General features: G+C 54.7%; 1 protein-coding gene across 9 annotated transcripts in view; it reads right to left on the bottom strand.

The window, feature by feature from the left end:
* The window catches only part of PPFIA1 (PPFI scaffold protein A1), a 71,193-nt gene extending 55,486 nt beyond the window's left edge, over positions 1–15,707 (bottom strand). For all 9 annotated transcript variants that reach the window (XM_037062584.1, XM_037062576.1, XM_037062577.1 and 6 more), the window contains exons 1-2: positions 15,492–15,707; positions 13,963–14,226 (exon numbers count right to left, since the gene is read on the bottom strand). In XM_037062584.1, coding sequence (XP_036918479.1) covers positions 13,963–14,226 — 264 coding nt within the window. In that variant the 5' untranslated portion in view covers positions 15,492–15,707. The remainder of the gene's footprint in view (positions 1–13,962; positions 14,227–15,491) is intronic.
* Positions 15,708–16,242: the final 535 nt, after the last annotated feature.

Below are 16,242 nucleotides of genomic sequence, written 5' to 3'. Positions count from 1 at the left end.
GCCTGCCACCTGCCTGTGGCCACAGCCCCCGTGGGCACAGGGACCAGGGCACCAGCCGCGGCTGAAAGTGACTCTGAAGTGCTATTGTGCATGTCGGCACCGCCTCACGTGCCGCTGCTACAGAGCTTCCTTCCGATGGGCCGGCCGGAGGCAAACGCAGAGGCAGATGTGGAGCTGAGGAGACGGTAGCAGTGGCCCAGCCCAGGGACCCCGTCGACCCGCGGGCCTCAGGTGACACTTTCCAACCAGCTCCACGAGCCACCTCACTGGGAGGCCCCGGTACAGAGGCTCCTGTGTTAATGCACTTGGGCGCTGTAGGGACAGTCCCACTTCCGTACTGACGCGCGGCCGCCCCGAGCTCAGAGGGGAAACGAAGAGGACCGGGCCTTCCGGGTTCGCACAAAGCACGTGGGGCCTGCTGGCAGGAATGTGCTTGGGAGCAAGCTCTTAATTCACTGTTAAGCTTTCGGGGGAACAAGTATTTCTGTGGTTTGCACAAGAACATGACCTTGGAATGCACATTCTTTCCAACTTGAACCCTTTATTCGGACCACCCACAACTTCTTCCTGAATGGGCCTTCTCCACCACTCAGGTGGCTGTCAGAACGCACTGCCCCCGCCCCCTTGCCCTATGTCAAAAAGGCAATGTTTCCAGTTTGTAAAACTCTCACGTCCTCCCTGAAACAGAGTGAGAGCATTAGGAACCACACGGGGCCCCGGGGACAGTGCAGCCTGGAGTGGTGGGCAGGCACTGCAGGGCCATGGAATACATGCCCCCCCACAACCCCGCGGGCTCCCTCCATGGGCTGCGTGCGCACCAAGCGCAGCTGGCCCCCCCCAAAAAAGGGCCCGTTCAAAGGCAGAGAATGTGTGTGGGGGCCCAGGGAAGTTCCATGTGACGAAAAGGTTCTTGGCTAAAGAACCCAGATCCCGCATCTCCGGGACACGGCCAGGACTCTCTGAGGGCCATGTGCTGGGGCCCACCGTCCCCTGCGGAGCAGGACTCTGGGGCCAGGCACTGTCGCCCCGGATTCACCGCCCGTGTGATGTGCGGCAGCGCCCAGACCTGTCCGTGACACGGCACGCACCTACAGAACAGGCACGGAGCCGCCCCTGCTTCCCAGCACTGCCCAGGGAACAAAGTGCCCAACGGTGCCGCTGCGGCTTTGGGGAGATGCTGCACACACCGCGGCACGAGGGCAGCGGATGTCGGCTCTTTGTTCCTTTAAGCCCCACACAGTTGGGTGTCCGGCCTTCGGCCAGTGCCTGGCCCACGGCAGACTCCCAGCACATAGCCACTAACAAAAGGACCGCTGCCCTGGCCAGCGTGGCTCCATGGCCAGACTGTTGTCCCACGGCTGAAAGGTCACAGGTTCCTGGTCGGGGCGTGTGTTAGAGGCGCCTGACATGTTAGACCAATGTGTCTCTCCTTCCCCTCTCTCTGAATCAATCAGTGAGCATGTCCTCGGGGGAGGGCTGAGAAGAGAAACGAATACCATAGTTATAGTCCTTAACTGCCTGCCAAGAGCCCCGGAGGTTGAGACGAGGTGAGGACTGAGAGAAAGAAGGGTGCAGGTCCTGTGGACAACCTGCTCGGATGGCTTTCCCGGCCAACTCGCCCACCTTGACCTACGGAAACCTGGGGGAGACGAGTGGTGGAGTCTGCCTGCAGACAGGCGGTGCACGGCTGGATGCCTGCTCTCCCACTGGTCGCTGAAGGCAGCCTGCGCACCTGTGGCAGGAGACGTGCCCGCACGCCTGCAGCAGCCTGCCACCCCCCCCAATCAGCACGTCTGCAGGGGCCACATTCCACACAGGGGCTCCCTAGCCCTCTGCATCAGCTGCATTTCACACTTAGTCTCAAATGAAGCCCTTTCTGATTTAATTTGCGTGAAATTGTGACCAAGTCAGATGATCCAAGTCAACAGACTACCCAAGATAGTGCCCTCCTGCCAGGACACCATGCATACGGTGTCATTCATGGTTGCCCTAAACCATTTTTAGGCGAAGGAGGAATCTGCCCTAGCTGCTGCTGCTTCTTTACGACAATAAACACTCTGTCACATGAAGGGAGAGAAGGGAGGCCAGAGGGGGCAGCTGCCCCTCGAGGCTGTGAGCTGCCTGTGCTGGAACAGCCCCCACTCTCCAGCGCACAGCCACCGGCTCGGCTGCCCCAGGCTGGGCTCGGGGGGACGCGCACACCAGGCCTGCTGCGGGCCGCGCCTCCACGAGGCTGCGCTTCTGGCATTCTTCTCCTTTCGTCACCTTTCTTGTGAGTCTCCTCCAGCCAATCTCTTCCTCCTCAGGAGTCGGCACGGCCACCCTGTGGCCCCGGGCAGTGCCCAGTGGGGTGCGTCCACTGCAGGGCAGTGTGCTGCCACTGAGTGCGAGGGACGCAGTCCAGTCTAGTTAGGCAAAGTATCTACAATGTTAAGAGGGTTCCTGGTTTTCCTCTTTTTTGGTGTATTTTATTTTATTTTATTTATTTATTTTTAAAATATATTTTATTGATTATACCATTACAGTTGTTCTATTCCCCCCCTTCATTCCCCTCTACCCGCACACTCCCTCCCCCACCATTCTCTCCCCCTTAGTTTATAACCACGTGTCTCAAGTTCTTTAGATTCTATATTTCCCCCACTATTCTTGCCCTCCCCCCTATCCATTTTCTGCCTACCATCTATGCTATTTTCTGTGCCTTTTCCCCCCTTCTCCTCCTCCCACTCCCCTGTTGCTAACCCTCCATGTGTTCTTCATTTCTATGGTTCCACTCCTGATCTAGCTGTCCTCTTGGTTTGCTTTTGTTTTAGGTGTGGTTGTTAATAACTGTGTGTTTGCTGTCCTTTCACTGTTCATATTTTTCATCTTCTTTTTCTTATATAAGTCCCTTTAGCATTTCATATAATAAGGGCTTGGTGATGATGAACTCCTTGAACTTGACCTTATCTGAGAAGCACTTTATCTGTCCTTCCATTCTAAATGAAAGTTTTGCTGGATAAAGCAATCTTGGCTGTAGGTCTTTGGATTTCATGACTTGGAATACTTCTTTCCAGCCCCTTCTTGCCTGTAAGGTCTCTTTTGAGAAATCCGCTGACAGTCTGATGGGTACTCCTTTGTAGGTGACTGTCCCCTTATCCCTTGCTGCTTCTAGGATTCTCTCCTTCATTTTAGTCTTGGCTAATGTAATTATGATGTGCCTTGGTGTGTTCCTTCTTGGGTCCAACTTCTTTGGCAGACTCTGAGCTTCCTGGATTTCCTGGAAGTCTATTTCCTTTGCCAGACTGGGGAAGTTCTCCTTTATTATTTGTTCAAATACGTTTTCCACTCGTGGCTGTTTCTTTCCCCCTTCTGGTACCCCTATAATCCAGATGTTGGAACGTTTAAAGATGTCCTGGAGGTTCCTAAGCCTCTCCTCATTTTTTCGAATTCTCATTTCTTCATTCCTTTCTAGTGGGATGTTTTGTTCTTCCTTCTGGTCCATTCCATTGATTTGAGTCCCAGTTTCCTTTCCATCACTATTGGTTTCCTGGACATCTCCCTTCATTTCAATCAGTTTAGCCTTCATATGTTCCTCTAATTTGTGACTATAATCTACCAGTTCTGTGAGCATCCTGATAAATAGTGTCTTGAATTGTGCATCTGAGAGGCTGGCAATCTCTCCATCACTTAGAGTTATCGGCTCTGGGACTTGGAGTTCTTCTTGCGCCATCTTTTGGGCTGTTCATGCCTGTTCCGTAGCAGGATCGGAGCCCTAAAGTGTTCACTAGAGCAGGGCAACTCAGTCGCTGGGTTGTGACGTTGTATGTGGGGGCGGGGTCAAAGAGGGACAATGGCTTCCCTCTGCCGCCTGCCGCTGTGGCCCCCACTTTTTTGGTGTATTTTATTGACTACACTATCACAGCTGTCCCATTTTTTTCCCCTTCCCCCCTCCCACCAGCATTCCCCCCTTCATTCATGTCCATGAGTTGTACATGTAAGTTCTCCGGCTTCTCCACTCCCTACACTGTTCTGAACCTCCCCTGTTTTGTACCACCAGGTATGCTCCTTCGTCCCTGCGCCTTTCCCCCCTTTCTCCCCCTTCCACTCCCTGCTGATAACCCTCTATGTGATCTCCATTTCTGTGATTCTGTTCCTGTTCTGGTTGTTTGCTTAGTCTCTGTTTTTTTTTTAAGGTTCAGTTGTTGATGGTTGTGAGTCTGATGTCATTTTACTGGTAGTAGTTTTGATCTTCTTTTTCTTAGATAAGTCCCTTTAACATCTCATATAATAAGGGCTTGGTGAAGATAAACTTTAACTTGACCTTATCTGGAAAGCTCTTTATCTGCCCTTCCATTCTCAATGATAGATTTGCTGGATAGAGTCATCTTGGATGAAAGTCCCTACCTTTCATGACTTTAAATACTTCTTTCCAGTCCCTTCTATCTTACAATGTTTCTTTTGAGAAATCAGCTGACAGTCTGATGGGAACTCCTTTGTAGGTAACTGTCTCCTTTCCTCTTGCTGCTTTTAAGATTCTCTCCTCTTTAATCTTGGGTAATTTAACTACGATGTATCATGGTGTGTTCCTCTCTGGGTCCAATTTGTTTGGGATTCTGAGCTTCCTGGACTTGTATGTCTATTTCCTTCACTAGATTGGAAAAGTTTTCCTTCATTATTTCCTCAAAGAAGCTTTCAGTTTCTTGCTCTTCCTCTTCTCCTTCTGGCACCCCTATGATTCAGATGTTGGAACATCCCAGGGATTCCTAAGCCTCTCCTCATTTTTTTCCAATTCTTATTTCTTCATTCTGCTCTAGTTGACTGTTTCTCTCTTCCTTCTGGTCCAAAGTGTTGAACTGAGTCCTGTTTTCCTTTCCTTCACTCTTGGTTGCCTGTACATTTTTATTTCACTTCGCATAGCCTTCACATCTTCCTTTACTTTGCAGCGCTACTCAATCATGTCTGTGAGCATCCTGGTCACCAGTGGTTTGAACTCTGCATCTGACAGGTTGGCTCTCTCTTCACTTAGTTTTTTTTTTTTCCTGGAGCTTTGCCCTGTTCTTTTACGTGGGCCTTATTTCTTTGTTTCGGTGCACCTGTTGCCCTGTAAGGGGCAGAGCCACAGGTGTTCACCAGGATGGACCAACCCCCCTTCACAGCGCTGCGGTGCTGTACATGGGGGAGGGTCCGAGAGGGAACAGTGCTGCTTTTTTGGCTCCCAGTTGGCTTTCAGTCACTTTCCCCACTACCCACAAGCAAACCGAACCCTTTGAGGTGCTGATTCCTGGGTAGGTGGGCTTGTGTACATTCTAGGACCCCCTGTGGACCCCTCCAACAAAGTCTTTTGTGAGGCTTGGAGTCTCTCCCACCGCCACACCCCCACAGGTTTTTATAGCCAGAGGTTCTGAGGCTTTATTTGCCCAGTGCTGGACCCTGGGTTATGTGGTCAGCCTCACTCCCCAGTTGTCCCTCCAGGTTTATCCGCACATGAATGTGGGACTGCCTGGTTCACCAGCCACCACCTCGACACATCCTCTCTGCCCCACCTGCCCATCTCTGCCCCTCCTGCTAATCTGAATGATTGTTCCTTCTTTAACTCCTTTGTTGTCAGACTGCCATACAGTTTGGTTTCTGGCAGTTCTGGGGTTTTTTGTTGTTGTTGTTTTTAAATTGGTTGTTGTCCTTCTTTTGGTTGTGCAAGAAAGTGATACATTTCTACCCACGCCTCCATCTTGGCCAGAAGCCATGACATAGCTCTGCAGCAGGGTCTCAGCGCAATCAGCTCCTTGCTGGGTGCGTTGCAGACAACACCCATGATCCCTGTTCGCACACAACACTCGGAGCCCAGGAGAAGGGACCCGTGTTTAGCCTTGAGGCTCGCTCCTCCCGCAGCTTGTGGACTGGGTGTGCGTGATGGGCAGATGTGGTGCTGAGCAGCTGTGGGGCCCCTTGGTGTGCACTTTCGCCACCTGTGGGGGCGCCTATCCTGCTCTGGGTCTTGCGGCACCTGTGCCGGTCGCCCCCAGCAATGCCCAATGTTCAACGCGGCTGCAGAGACAGCTGCCCCAGCTTAGCAGCACCATAAAGTTCAAGGATCAGAAGCACCAGTCAGTCTCCAGCGGGACTTTAATTTTTACATACACTACTCGGTAACTTCAGCACACCACTGTGTGGAATCAATTTTTATGTTACAGTTGGCAACAGTTTAACACTACAGAGGCAGTAGACAATTAGCCATTTGCAAAGCAGAAAAACTTGTAAGTAAAAGATATGCTCCAAGCCCCCAGATTTATTTTCAGAGCAAAACGAAATTTCCTCCTCGGAATAGGAAGGAGGTTCTGGGAGCCAGGAGCGAGCACTCCGGGCGGATGGCCTTCCTGCCGAGTGAGCCGCCATCCAAGTCCGGGGAAGTGGCCAAGGGCTTACTTCTGGCCACAGGGAAAAACCTACGAAGTGGAAACACTCTGTCCACATCTCTAGATTAGCATTAGCGAGTGCACCAAAGCCCTGCCTTTGCTTCCTTTCTGAAACGGGCACCATTACCAACTGCTCCAGGTAGCAGGCAGAACCCAGGACAGGTGGTCACCCTACCTACCAGAGGTGGGAGGGCAGGGGCAGGACGGCGACACTTCTGAGTATGCTCAGTTCTACGGTCCTGGTTTCTGAATCATGTAAATGGAGGATGTGCTTTGAAAAACAATGAACTCTAAAAGAAAAATTAAAACCCTAAAATTAAAAACAAAAACAAACGAACCTAACTGTGTATCAAATTTTATATGGTTGTGTTATTTTGCATTGCTTTAAAATCCACTGTTCTGCCCTGGCTGGTATGGCTCAGTGGATTGAACACTGGCCTGTAAATTGGAAGGTCGCTGGTTCAATTCCCAGGCAGGGCAAATGCCTGGGTTGTGGGCCAGGTCAGATGTTTCTCTCTCTCTCCTCCCTCCCTTCCCTTCTCTCTAAAAATAAATAAAAATCTTTAAAACCCCTTATTCTAACTATACCTGACCCTCGAATAATGGGGGAGCTTAGGGGCACCAGCCCCCTATCATGCAGCAAAAATCAGTGTAAAAAACCCTTAACTACTCACAACTACTCTTAGTCAGAAAGCCTTACCAATCACATAATTACCACACATCTGGTACATCATGTTACATACTGTGTTCTAACCAAAGTAAGCCAGAGAAAAGAAAATGTTATAAAAAGAAGCGTAAGGAAAATACATTTACAGTGTTGTACGTATTTACTGAAAAATATCCCCATGTAAGTGGACCTACACAGCTCAAATCCATGTTGTTCAAAGGTCAGTTTGCATATATTCTTAAGATATATTACTTTAAAACACAGAAGAACTGCAAGATAATTCTACATCTTCGATCAGCGTAACAATCAGGTACTAAGACTGACACTACTTTATGTCGCAGGATAAAGAAAATAGCACTAGTACCACTGGGAGACAAGAGATATAAGGTGGACCCGGTTGGTGCTGCGCAGTGGACTGAGAACCGGCCTGCAAACCAAAGGGTCTCCGGTTCGATTCCCAGTCAGGACACAGGCCTGGGTTGAGGGCCAGGTTCCAGTGGGGGGCACTCAAGAGGCAGCCACACACTGATGTTTCTCCTTCTTTCTCCCTCCCTTCGCCTCGCTCTAAAAATAAATAATAAATTTTAAAAAACACCTGCAGAGTTTAAAAATTTTTTTAAAAGAAATATAAAATAAATTGGGGTAAAACTGGGGTATAGAGGAACTGTCTTGTTTTGGACATGCTCATCTAGCTCTGTCCCCCAAAATGACCTAAGAGACGCTGATCATGACACTGAGCAAACCTCGACCCCAGACACTGATTTCAAAGAATCACTTCCCCCCGAAAGGGGCCAAGGCTCCTGAGAGGCATGATTTCATGAGGCAGAAAAAACACAAAGTGGGCCTGGGACAGATTTCTGGGCCAGCAAACAATGGCGCATTGAAAGACTAAGGGGCCTTGGCCACAGGACGCGGGAGCCAGCCTGAGGGGACAGGGTGAGCACGCATGGGACACCACTGCAGCACAGTGCGCTGCGGCGCACTGAAGGACCCAGGGGCAGTGTGCACACCCGCCGAAAGGGAAAGAGGGCAGTGGGGCCCTCTTCACACCGGGTGTCGGTTCATCTGGGGGAAGCGCCGACAGCTGGGAGGTCACCACTGGGCAGCTCGCAGCCTCGGAAATGGCTTGGGCAGGGTCACCAGGGACGCTGACGTGGCCGAGAAGCACCCCAGAAGCACCCCGGCAACCAGGAGGCCACCATGCCCAGGCTGCCAGGCACCCCAGAGTGTGGAGAAGAGCAGAGAAAGTCAAAGGGGGTCTGCAACCACCACCTCCCAGCACAAGGGGGCCCTGGAAACAGCCCCTCTCAAAGTGACACCAGAAACAGGCAAGGCAGGGAGTGTGGGAGGCAGAACCGTAATTACATACTATTTCCACTTTAACATGGCTTCTAACCTGCGTTTGTCACTCTCACGGTAATTCTCTAACCAACCAACACTGTAACGACAGCTCAGTTGCTCCAGTGAGCACATTATGTGCATAGGTTCCTCTAGACAGGAGCCCCCTTTCTGAGAAGTGAAACTGCTGGGTCAGAAGATGAGTGTTTTTGAGGGCAAAACTGCCTCTCCGACGGCGAGCCAGCCCATCGCACAGTGCGGCGCCCACGAAGGCCCTCTGCACGGGAGGAACTGCCCGCAGCCCAGCTGCTGGGGAGTGCGCTGGGGGAGTCCACGAGTGGAGAACAGGGTCCACACCTCCCCAGTGGACCTCAGGGGCGGGCGGGACCTGAGTGGGGCGCTCCCCAGGACCTGGAGACAGGGAGGAGCGGGAAGAGCAGGAAGGAGCCAAGCTGCGTCCCTGGCTTCTGACCGCTGACCCACCACCAGCTGCGGAGAAAACGCGTTGGTTCAAGGCAGCAGGGGCTGAGGCGGGGAGGAGACAGGTTAGGCCAATGCTGAGTTTAAGGAGCCCAAAGCGCACCCACGTGGAGGCCTCCCAAGTGGTGTTTGGGCTGGTGGAGAAAGAGTGTGGGGGGGAGCCCCACAGCTGCTGAAAGTGCCCCCCACCCAAGCAGGCGAAGATGCCTGGTGCTTCTGGCCATGTGTTACTTTGCTCAGACGGAACCTCCGAGCCCTCACGTCCCCTCACACAACTAGGAGCGTGTTGGGGCTGCGCGCCCTCGCTGCAGGGGCATGCGCGCCACCCCCAGAACAGCGCCTGCCCCACGACAGGCTCTCTGTGACAGTCTGAACATGGTAATGTCTGCATGACACGCACACACATGCACACTACATGTACGCCATGAAAATAGTGTGCATTTCTGTGTACAAATTAAAATGCACACCATTCTGTGCTTCATAGAATGAGTGAAGTTAAGGGGTTTTGATTTTTGCCGAAAGCATTAACTTTACAGCCCAACATGGGTGTTGAAAGTGACTCCAGCCCTGACCCGCGTGGCTCAGTGGGTTGTACGTCAGCCCGCAAAGTGGCATAGTCCACGTCTGGGTTGTGGGCTTGGTCTCCCGTCAGGGGACATGCAAGAGGCAACCACCTGAGAAGTGACCACTCTACCCAACTGTTTCTACCTCACGCCACCCTGGCTCCACCCTAACCCACTGTCCAGCAGCATCCGCACAGTTAAAGACCCACCACACCTCGTCAGTCCTCCAGCCTGGCACCCTACAGCTCTCACACAATGCAGACTCCCACCTCTCAGCCAGGCCAGGTTCTAGCTGACCCCCCTACGGACCTGGCCACCCTCACCCACTGCACTCTCTTCCCTCCCTTCTCTCCAGGAGAAGGCCCCGCTTCCATGGCCTGAGCCACAGCCAAGGTCTTGCTGGCCTAGGGCTGAGAAAGCGCTCACAGCTGGCTTCGCTCCGCCTTCGGATCTCAGCCCCAAAGTGCCCCTCCAAGGGCCTTTCCCGGGTCACTCCTGGGTCACAGGTGCCATAGGCAGCCCACTTCGCACCACTTGGCCGTGTCTCTCCCCTCCACTGCTTCCCCTGCTGGGGCACATCTCACAGCCGGTGCTCCTGTGGACAGGGGTGTGCTAGGTCAGCGCCCAGGGGACAGGGCCCTCTGCCTCTGCCTCCCAGAAGTACAGAAACCAGAACCCCACGCGGTCTGCACTCCCAGAGAGAGTCAGCCACGAGCGGCAGGCTCGGTCCCACACAGACCCTTAAAGGTGCGGACGCACAAGAGGAGGAGGCAGGGCTGTTTCCAGAAATGGGAAGCTGTGCAGGCGAGCCAGTGAAGGGACATGTGCCTGTTTCCCAAGTCTGTCCTGCTCCTGTTCACTTACATGACAGAACACTGTTCACTTACATGGCAGAACGCCGTTCCCTTACACGACGGAACACCACACAGCAGACAGAGGCAAGGCACGGAACACTGGCCACCTGGTTCTATGGGAGCCGCGCAGCCTGGTCACCAAGCCCAGCAAGCAGAAGGCGCAGTGTCTGATAAAGCACCTTCGTTATCAAGGCGGCACTTTCGCAACAGCGTGGATGGACCAGAGAGCATTACACTGAGTGAAGTAATAAGCCAGGTGGTGAGAGATGAAGGCCTCACCCGTTAGTGGAACCTAACTGACCAAACAAACAAACCAGAACCAGAGGCATGAAAACGAGGAACAGACAGTGACAAGAGGGGAGGGGGACAAGGGAGGAATGAGGCGGAGGGACTAGTCAAGGAAATGAATGACCCACGGACACAGACAACGGTGTGGGGACTGAATGGGGGAGCGGGGGAGGGGCAGGGGAGAGCCATGAGGGAAAATGGGGACAACTGTAATAGAACAACAGTAAAAAAACTTTAAACAAAGATGTCATTACTCCCCACGCAGGTTTATTTACTAAATGCAATCTCAAAATTACAGCCTGTTTTCTGGGGAGAGACTGCGAAGCAGATCCTAAAGTGTATCTGGAAACACGGATGGCAGACGTTAGGCAGGTAATCCTCAACGAAGCTGAGGAGCTCTCCTCACGAGGTGTCGGGCCCGAACCCCGTGGTCTGCACAGTGTGGCACTTGTGCAGAGGTAACGGAAGGGTCAGGGAACACGCAGGAGGCCAGAAACGCACCCACACACCCGGTCCATGATGGAGACGACAGCACAGTGCGCTGGGGACGGTCTTCTTACTCGATCGTGCGGGGTCAATGGGCCCTCCACATACTTCAGGGGGAAAATGGAACCTCAGCCCCTGCCCGTCACACCGTAAACAAAGCCAGTTTTTGGTGGGTTCCGGATAAAACAAGGGGCTTTCACAGAAAAGCACCTTCATGAACTTCACGGTACCTTCCAGTGAACGAAGGGCATCCACTGGGCTTCATTGAAACAAAAACTTCTGCCTGTCAAATGACACCACTGAACGCCCTGGCCATGCGGCTCAACTGGTTGGAGAGGTGGCCTGCGAACCAAAGGCCGCTGGTTCTATTCCCAGTCAGGCACATGCCCAGGCTGCAGGCTGTGCCCGGACAGGGTGTGCAAGACACAACTGAGCCAAGTTTCTCTCTGCCAACGATGTTTCTGTCTCTCTCTCTTCCTTCCCCCTCTAAACTCAGTGAGCATGTCCTCGGGTGAGGCAGACACCACAGGGACAGTGAAGAGGCAAACACAGCCGAGAGTAAGAGAAAACCTGCCATGCTTACAGGGACTCAACGTACCTAAGAATCCAGTAAGAAACGAAAGAGACAACCCACTCGCAACACTGGCGAGAGACAAGTCCCTCACGAGAAAAGAGCCACCGGCCACAGAACATGCACAGCACGGCTCTGCCACACACGTGACACCTGATCATCCGAGACAAGTGTGTCCACTCCGCTCTCCGTGTCCTTCCACTCCTCACCCTCCAGACCTCGAGGATGAGGGAGCTGACCAAACCGTGAGTGAGAGGGCCCCTGGTGACCCCCACACTGCGGGTGGCGGCACACACTGGCACCACTGCTCTGGGCAGTGTCCCCTGTGGCTGACTCCCCGGAACACGCCCAACAGGGATGCGCACACGTCCATGTCCAAAAGACACCAGAGGTCGGGCACCCACAACCAGGAGGAGAGGCACGTTGGGGTGCACTCGTCCGCACCCCAGGTCAGTGGACAGCAGAGGAGGACAAGCAAGGCCACAGGCGACCACAGGAATGGGTCTCACAAACGTAATGCCGAGTGAAAAAAGAATCAAGAAACAAAACATCCACATCACTGCACATCGTTTGTATAAAGTCCGGAACCCCGCAAAGCAATCCACAGCGGAGTCGAACCGTGGTCAGTTCTGGGGCCCGACTGCAGGGCACAGGCAGGAGGGGCTTCTGGAAAGCGTGGGAACGTCCTCTTCCTCCACGTGGCTGGTGGCCACGAGAGTGTGTCCGCTCTGTGAAAACTGCACTGAGTGTGCATTTATGATCTGTGGGGTTTTCTGACACACGTTGTAACTAATTTTTACAGCGTATGTAACGACTTGCCTACATAATACACCAGGAGCACAAACGCCCTTCACTCACTCCGAGGCCTCCTCTCCGGTTACACTATTAGCCACCACATGGGAGAAAATGCCAGCAAAGGGACGCGTCTGAAAAACATGCACTTAACGGTCCCTGCATTTCTAACCCGCAGGACTTGGGCGTGCAGGAGGGGAGGCGAACTCGTGAAATCATCGCGCTCTGGGCTCAGTGAGCACTCCAGGCCACACAGACACCTGGCGCCTCCCCGCCCCCGACCTGACACACTGCGCAAAGCCCTGGCCCCTCCCCGCAGTGTCGTCCTTTTCCTTCTCTCAAAACCAGCCTTGCGTCTGAGCACTTAATGTGCGTTGTTTTGGTGTGCACGCTGCAAACTACACTAAACCAGACACGATCACTGAAAAACCACACCAAACTGAGAAACTGAAAAGACTTACAAATGCACGAAAATCCTGGCAAAACGTAATCTGACCAATCCTTTGAAGCTTCTCATAATAAAATATGACCTAAAACAACTTGGTAATTTAGGGAAAAAAACTTCACGATTCTCTCCTCCAAAAAAAGGGAGCATTATCGCATTAACGTTAAATTTTGCTGCTACAAAGAGAAATCCAAACACTTGGCTCATCCACCTCCCAGGAGCGCTGACTGCAGCCAAGGAGCACACTGAGTCCAGTGATGGCCAGTTCTCGAGTCGGCACCCAGACCCGCCGGGAGAGGCCAACATGGCTCACTCGGGTCCACCTGCAGGCGCCATCGAGGCAGCCGTCTTGAATCAGTAAACGGGTCACAGACACCCACGCCACCTTCCTACCGCCTGTGACAGACGCTCTGCACCTTTCACCTGGCGCTCCAGGTGGCGTGCACCCCCACCTACCACTAAGTTCAGCTCCGGGAGAAAAGGCTGTGAAACCCAGGTCCAGACGTAGCGGGCTCAGGGGGACAACTGCAGGATGAGTCTGAGCTTCACAGCACTCACCTTCCAAGGAGAGGGTTCCAAAGGAATCGACGTCCAGTCTTCTAGTCCCTAGAACAAATTTCACTGACGAAACACAGGTGTTCTAATGAAAGTGGATGGGAAAAAATCAACCCTACATATCCACGAGATTTCATTAGGAAATGGAAATGCATGATACAACCCATGGAAGTACACTTAGCAAGAAGAGGTGGAAGACACTGATGGAAAAGCACCACATGGCTCGGTTGCTTCGAGTTCCCTTTCAAAACCTCTGAGCAGGACCCCAGACCAGGGCAGTGCCTCCGGCAGCCCCGGGGGCCACGAGCAGTGAGGTGTCTCCCATGTCCACCTTCCGGGGCGCACAGTCTGCTCCTTCTAAGCAGCCTAACCCTCAGGAACCTGCTCTACTTCTGCCTCGCAAACACCAGCACCACGGCCCTCAAACAGCCCTGCAGAACGCACGTCTGAAACCACCACCGCCACGCAGATGGCACCACTGGAGGGGGGGAGACCGCTGGGTGGGCAGACGCCGAGCAGCCGTGTCTGTACCTGTGGAAGGGCGGTGCTCAGCTGCCTCTGCAGGGAGTCCCTCTCCTGGCCGACCTCGTGCAGCTTCCCCTGGGTCAGGGCCAGCGTTTCCTGAGTCTCTCGCAAGGTGTCGAGAAGACGGTCCCTCTCCTCCAGCATGGAGACCATCAACTGCTCAAAATGGGAGTCTGCATCCGGCTGCGTGGGGGAGCCCGGCCCATGGCTCCCGCTTCCTCCCGGCGGGCCTTCCGCTTCGCTGATGGTGGGCATCACCTCGCACATCATCTCGAAAGAAAAGACCCAGGCCCCTGTTATTAAGTGCATGACAAAGGCTCTGACGGACCTGTGACTTTACAGCTACCTGTAGTTAATCAGTGACAGCCTCCTCATCAGGTCTGACGGCTGCGCTCTGAACACAAGGAGCTGGGGAAACGACACCTGCAAACCCTGAGCCACGTGGAGACACTAGTTAAAGGAGACACTCATTCGTAGGCGACAATCCAGTGCAGGGGAAAAGGGACCAAAGGCTACCTCTCACTTAAACACCAAACCTTTGGTGCTTTGTGGGGCTGCACTTCCTAGATGTCGAAAACAAGTGGCTTCAGTAACTTTTTTCCTACTTCCCAGTTGGGGAGAGAAAGTGGAAACACTCGCGGCCCAATCAGTCCTCGGGAAAAGCAGAGAGGGAGCAGCTAGGAAAACTGACAAGTGCAAAACCCATCAGGCCTCTTCCAGGAATGTGTGCAGTCAGCTCCTGGGGAGGACGGAGGGCCCCCTCCATTCTTGGGTTAGATTTGGGGAGCGCTGAAAGAACTAGATTCCTTAGGGGCTGAGAGATGTGTTTTTCAACGGCCGCAACAGTTGCCCTGACAATCTAACCTATGTAAGTTAACTGACCCCCTCCCCCCCAAAATTCCACAGTGGACACACAGCAGGTCGAGACAGCCGTGGATGGCTGAGAAGGAAAAGTGACACGGGAGGTTATGGGAGGCTATTAAGTGTCTCAAATACAGTGACAGAGCAAGGGGAAGGGGGGGCCAGTTACCGAGGCTGCCGGCGCTACTCCGGGCTCGGCGGACCCCGGAGAGGGAGATGCCCACGCCCGCTGTCAGACACACAGGATCTCTGTCCCACACAAGCGCTGCCAAATACCCAGACCCCGAGACGGTGAGAACCGTCTACAACCGGAGCCCAGCCTAGGTCCAGGCGTCCTGCGGCCACAGGTGTTCGCCTTTCGCTCTCGACGCTGGGGTTACCGGGACGCTGGGGTTACCAGGACGCTGGGGGTTACCAGGGCGCTGGGGCAGGCGCGCGGCCCCTAGAGTTCGACCCTCCAGGCGCGCGCGGGGGCGCGTCCTCCCGGGGTCCCGCCGGGGTCCCTGCGGGCGCTCCCGACCGGCCCCGGGCCGCAAGCCTCGCCCCCAGCGCCAGTCCGCGACAGCGCGCCCTTCCCCCGAGGCTGACATTTACGGGAAGCGGGCGCCGTGGGCAGGGCCCGGCGCCAGGGGCCCCGCTCCGCCCCAGCCTGCCTCAGTCTCCCGCTCGTTTACCTTGCTCGCCGGCGGGAGCGGGCGAGGAGGCTCCGCGGCGTCTCGCGGGCTGCTGCTCGCTCCAGACGAGCTCGGGGCCCGACGAAGGCAGCCTGCGCCCGCGCCCGCCCCGCGCCGGCGGCCCCGGGCCCGCCGCCCCCAGTCACTAAGGCCGGCCCGCGGCCGGACACTGGCGGAGGGCAGGAGGAGCGGGCCGGGCTGCGCGTCGCCGGCGTCAACGTGCCCGACGTCGGGCGCGTCAGCGTAGCGTCAGCGCTGAGCGCCGCCGGCCCGCCCCGCCCCCTCGAGGGGCGTTGGGGAAGGACCTCGGAGGCTGAGTGCGCAAGCGCCGCCTCCTCAGGTGGGGCGGTCTGCGCCTCCCGGGCTCCGATTGGCTGGATGCTGGAGGAGCCCCGCCCTCACGGGGCAGCCCAGGTGGGGTTTGTCCGTGCAGGGCTGCGGTTCCCGGCTCCGAACTTGGTGTCCTGACACCATCTTCCACCTCCAGGGTGCCCCTAAGTCTCCTTCTACAGCGCGAGGACGCCAAAGTCGTTATCGAGCGTCTACTCTGCATCAGGTTCTGAGCCTGACGCTTCCCAACGCCACGTCCCCACACCTTGCAGGAGAGTACACACGGGCGGAAGTCACCTGATGGCAGCAGGTTGGAGCCCGCGGTGTCGCCTCCCGAGCTCACTCGGAAGCGATCCTTACGGGACTCCGAAGGACGCGGTTTCTACGCAAGACCCATTGTCCCCCCTTTACCTGCTGTGCT

Source organism: Sturnira hondurensis, unplaced genomic scaffold (assembly GCF_014824575.4).
Source record: "Sturnira hondurensis isolate 20B ecotype Veracruz unplaced genomic scaffold, ASM1482457v3 Scaffold0014099, whole genome shotgun sequence".
Classification (NCBI taxonomy): Eukaryota; Metazoa; Chordata; class Mammalia; order Chiroptera; family Phyllostomidae; genus Sturnira; species Sturnira hondurensis.
This window is presented reverse-complemented; position numbering and strand designations above follow the sequence as displayed.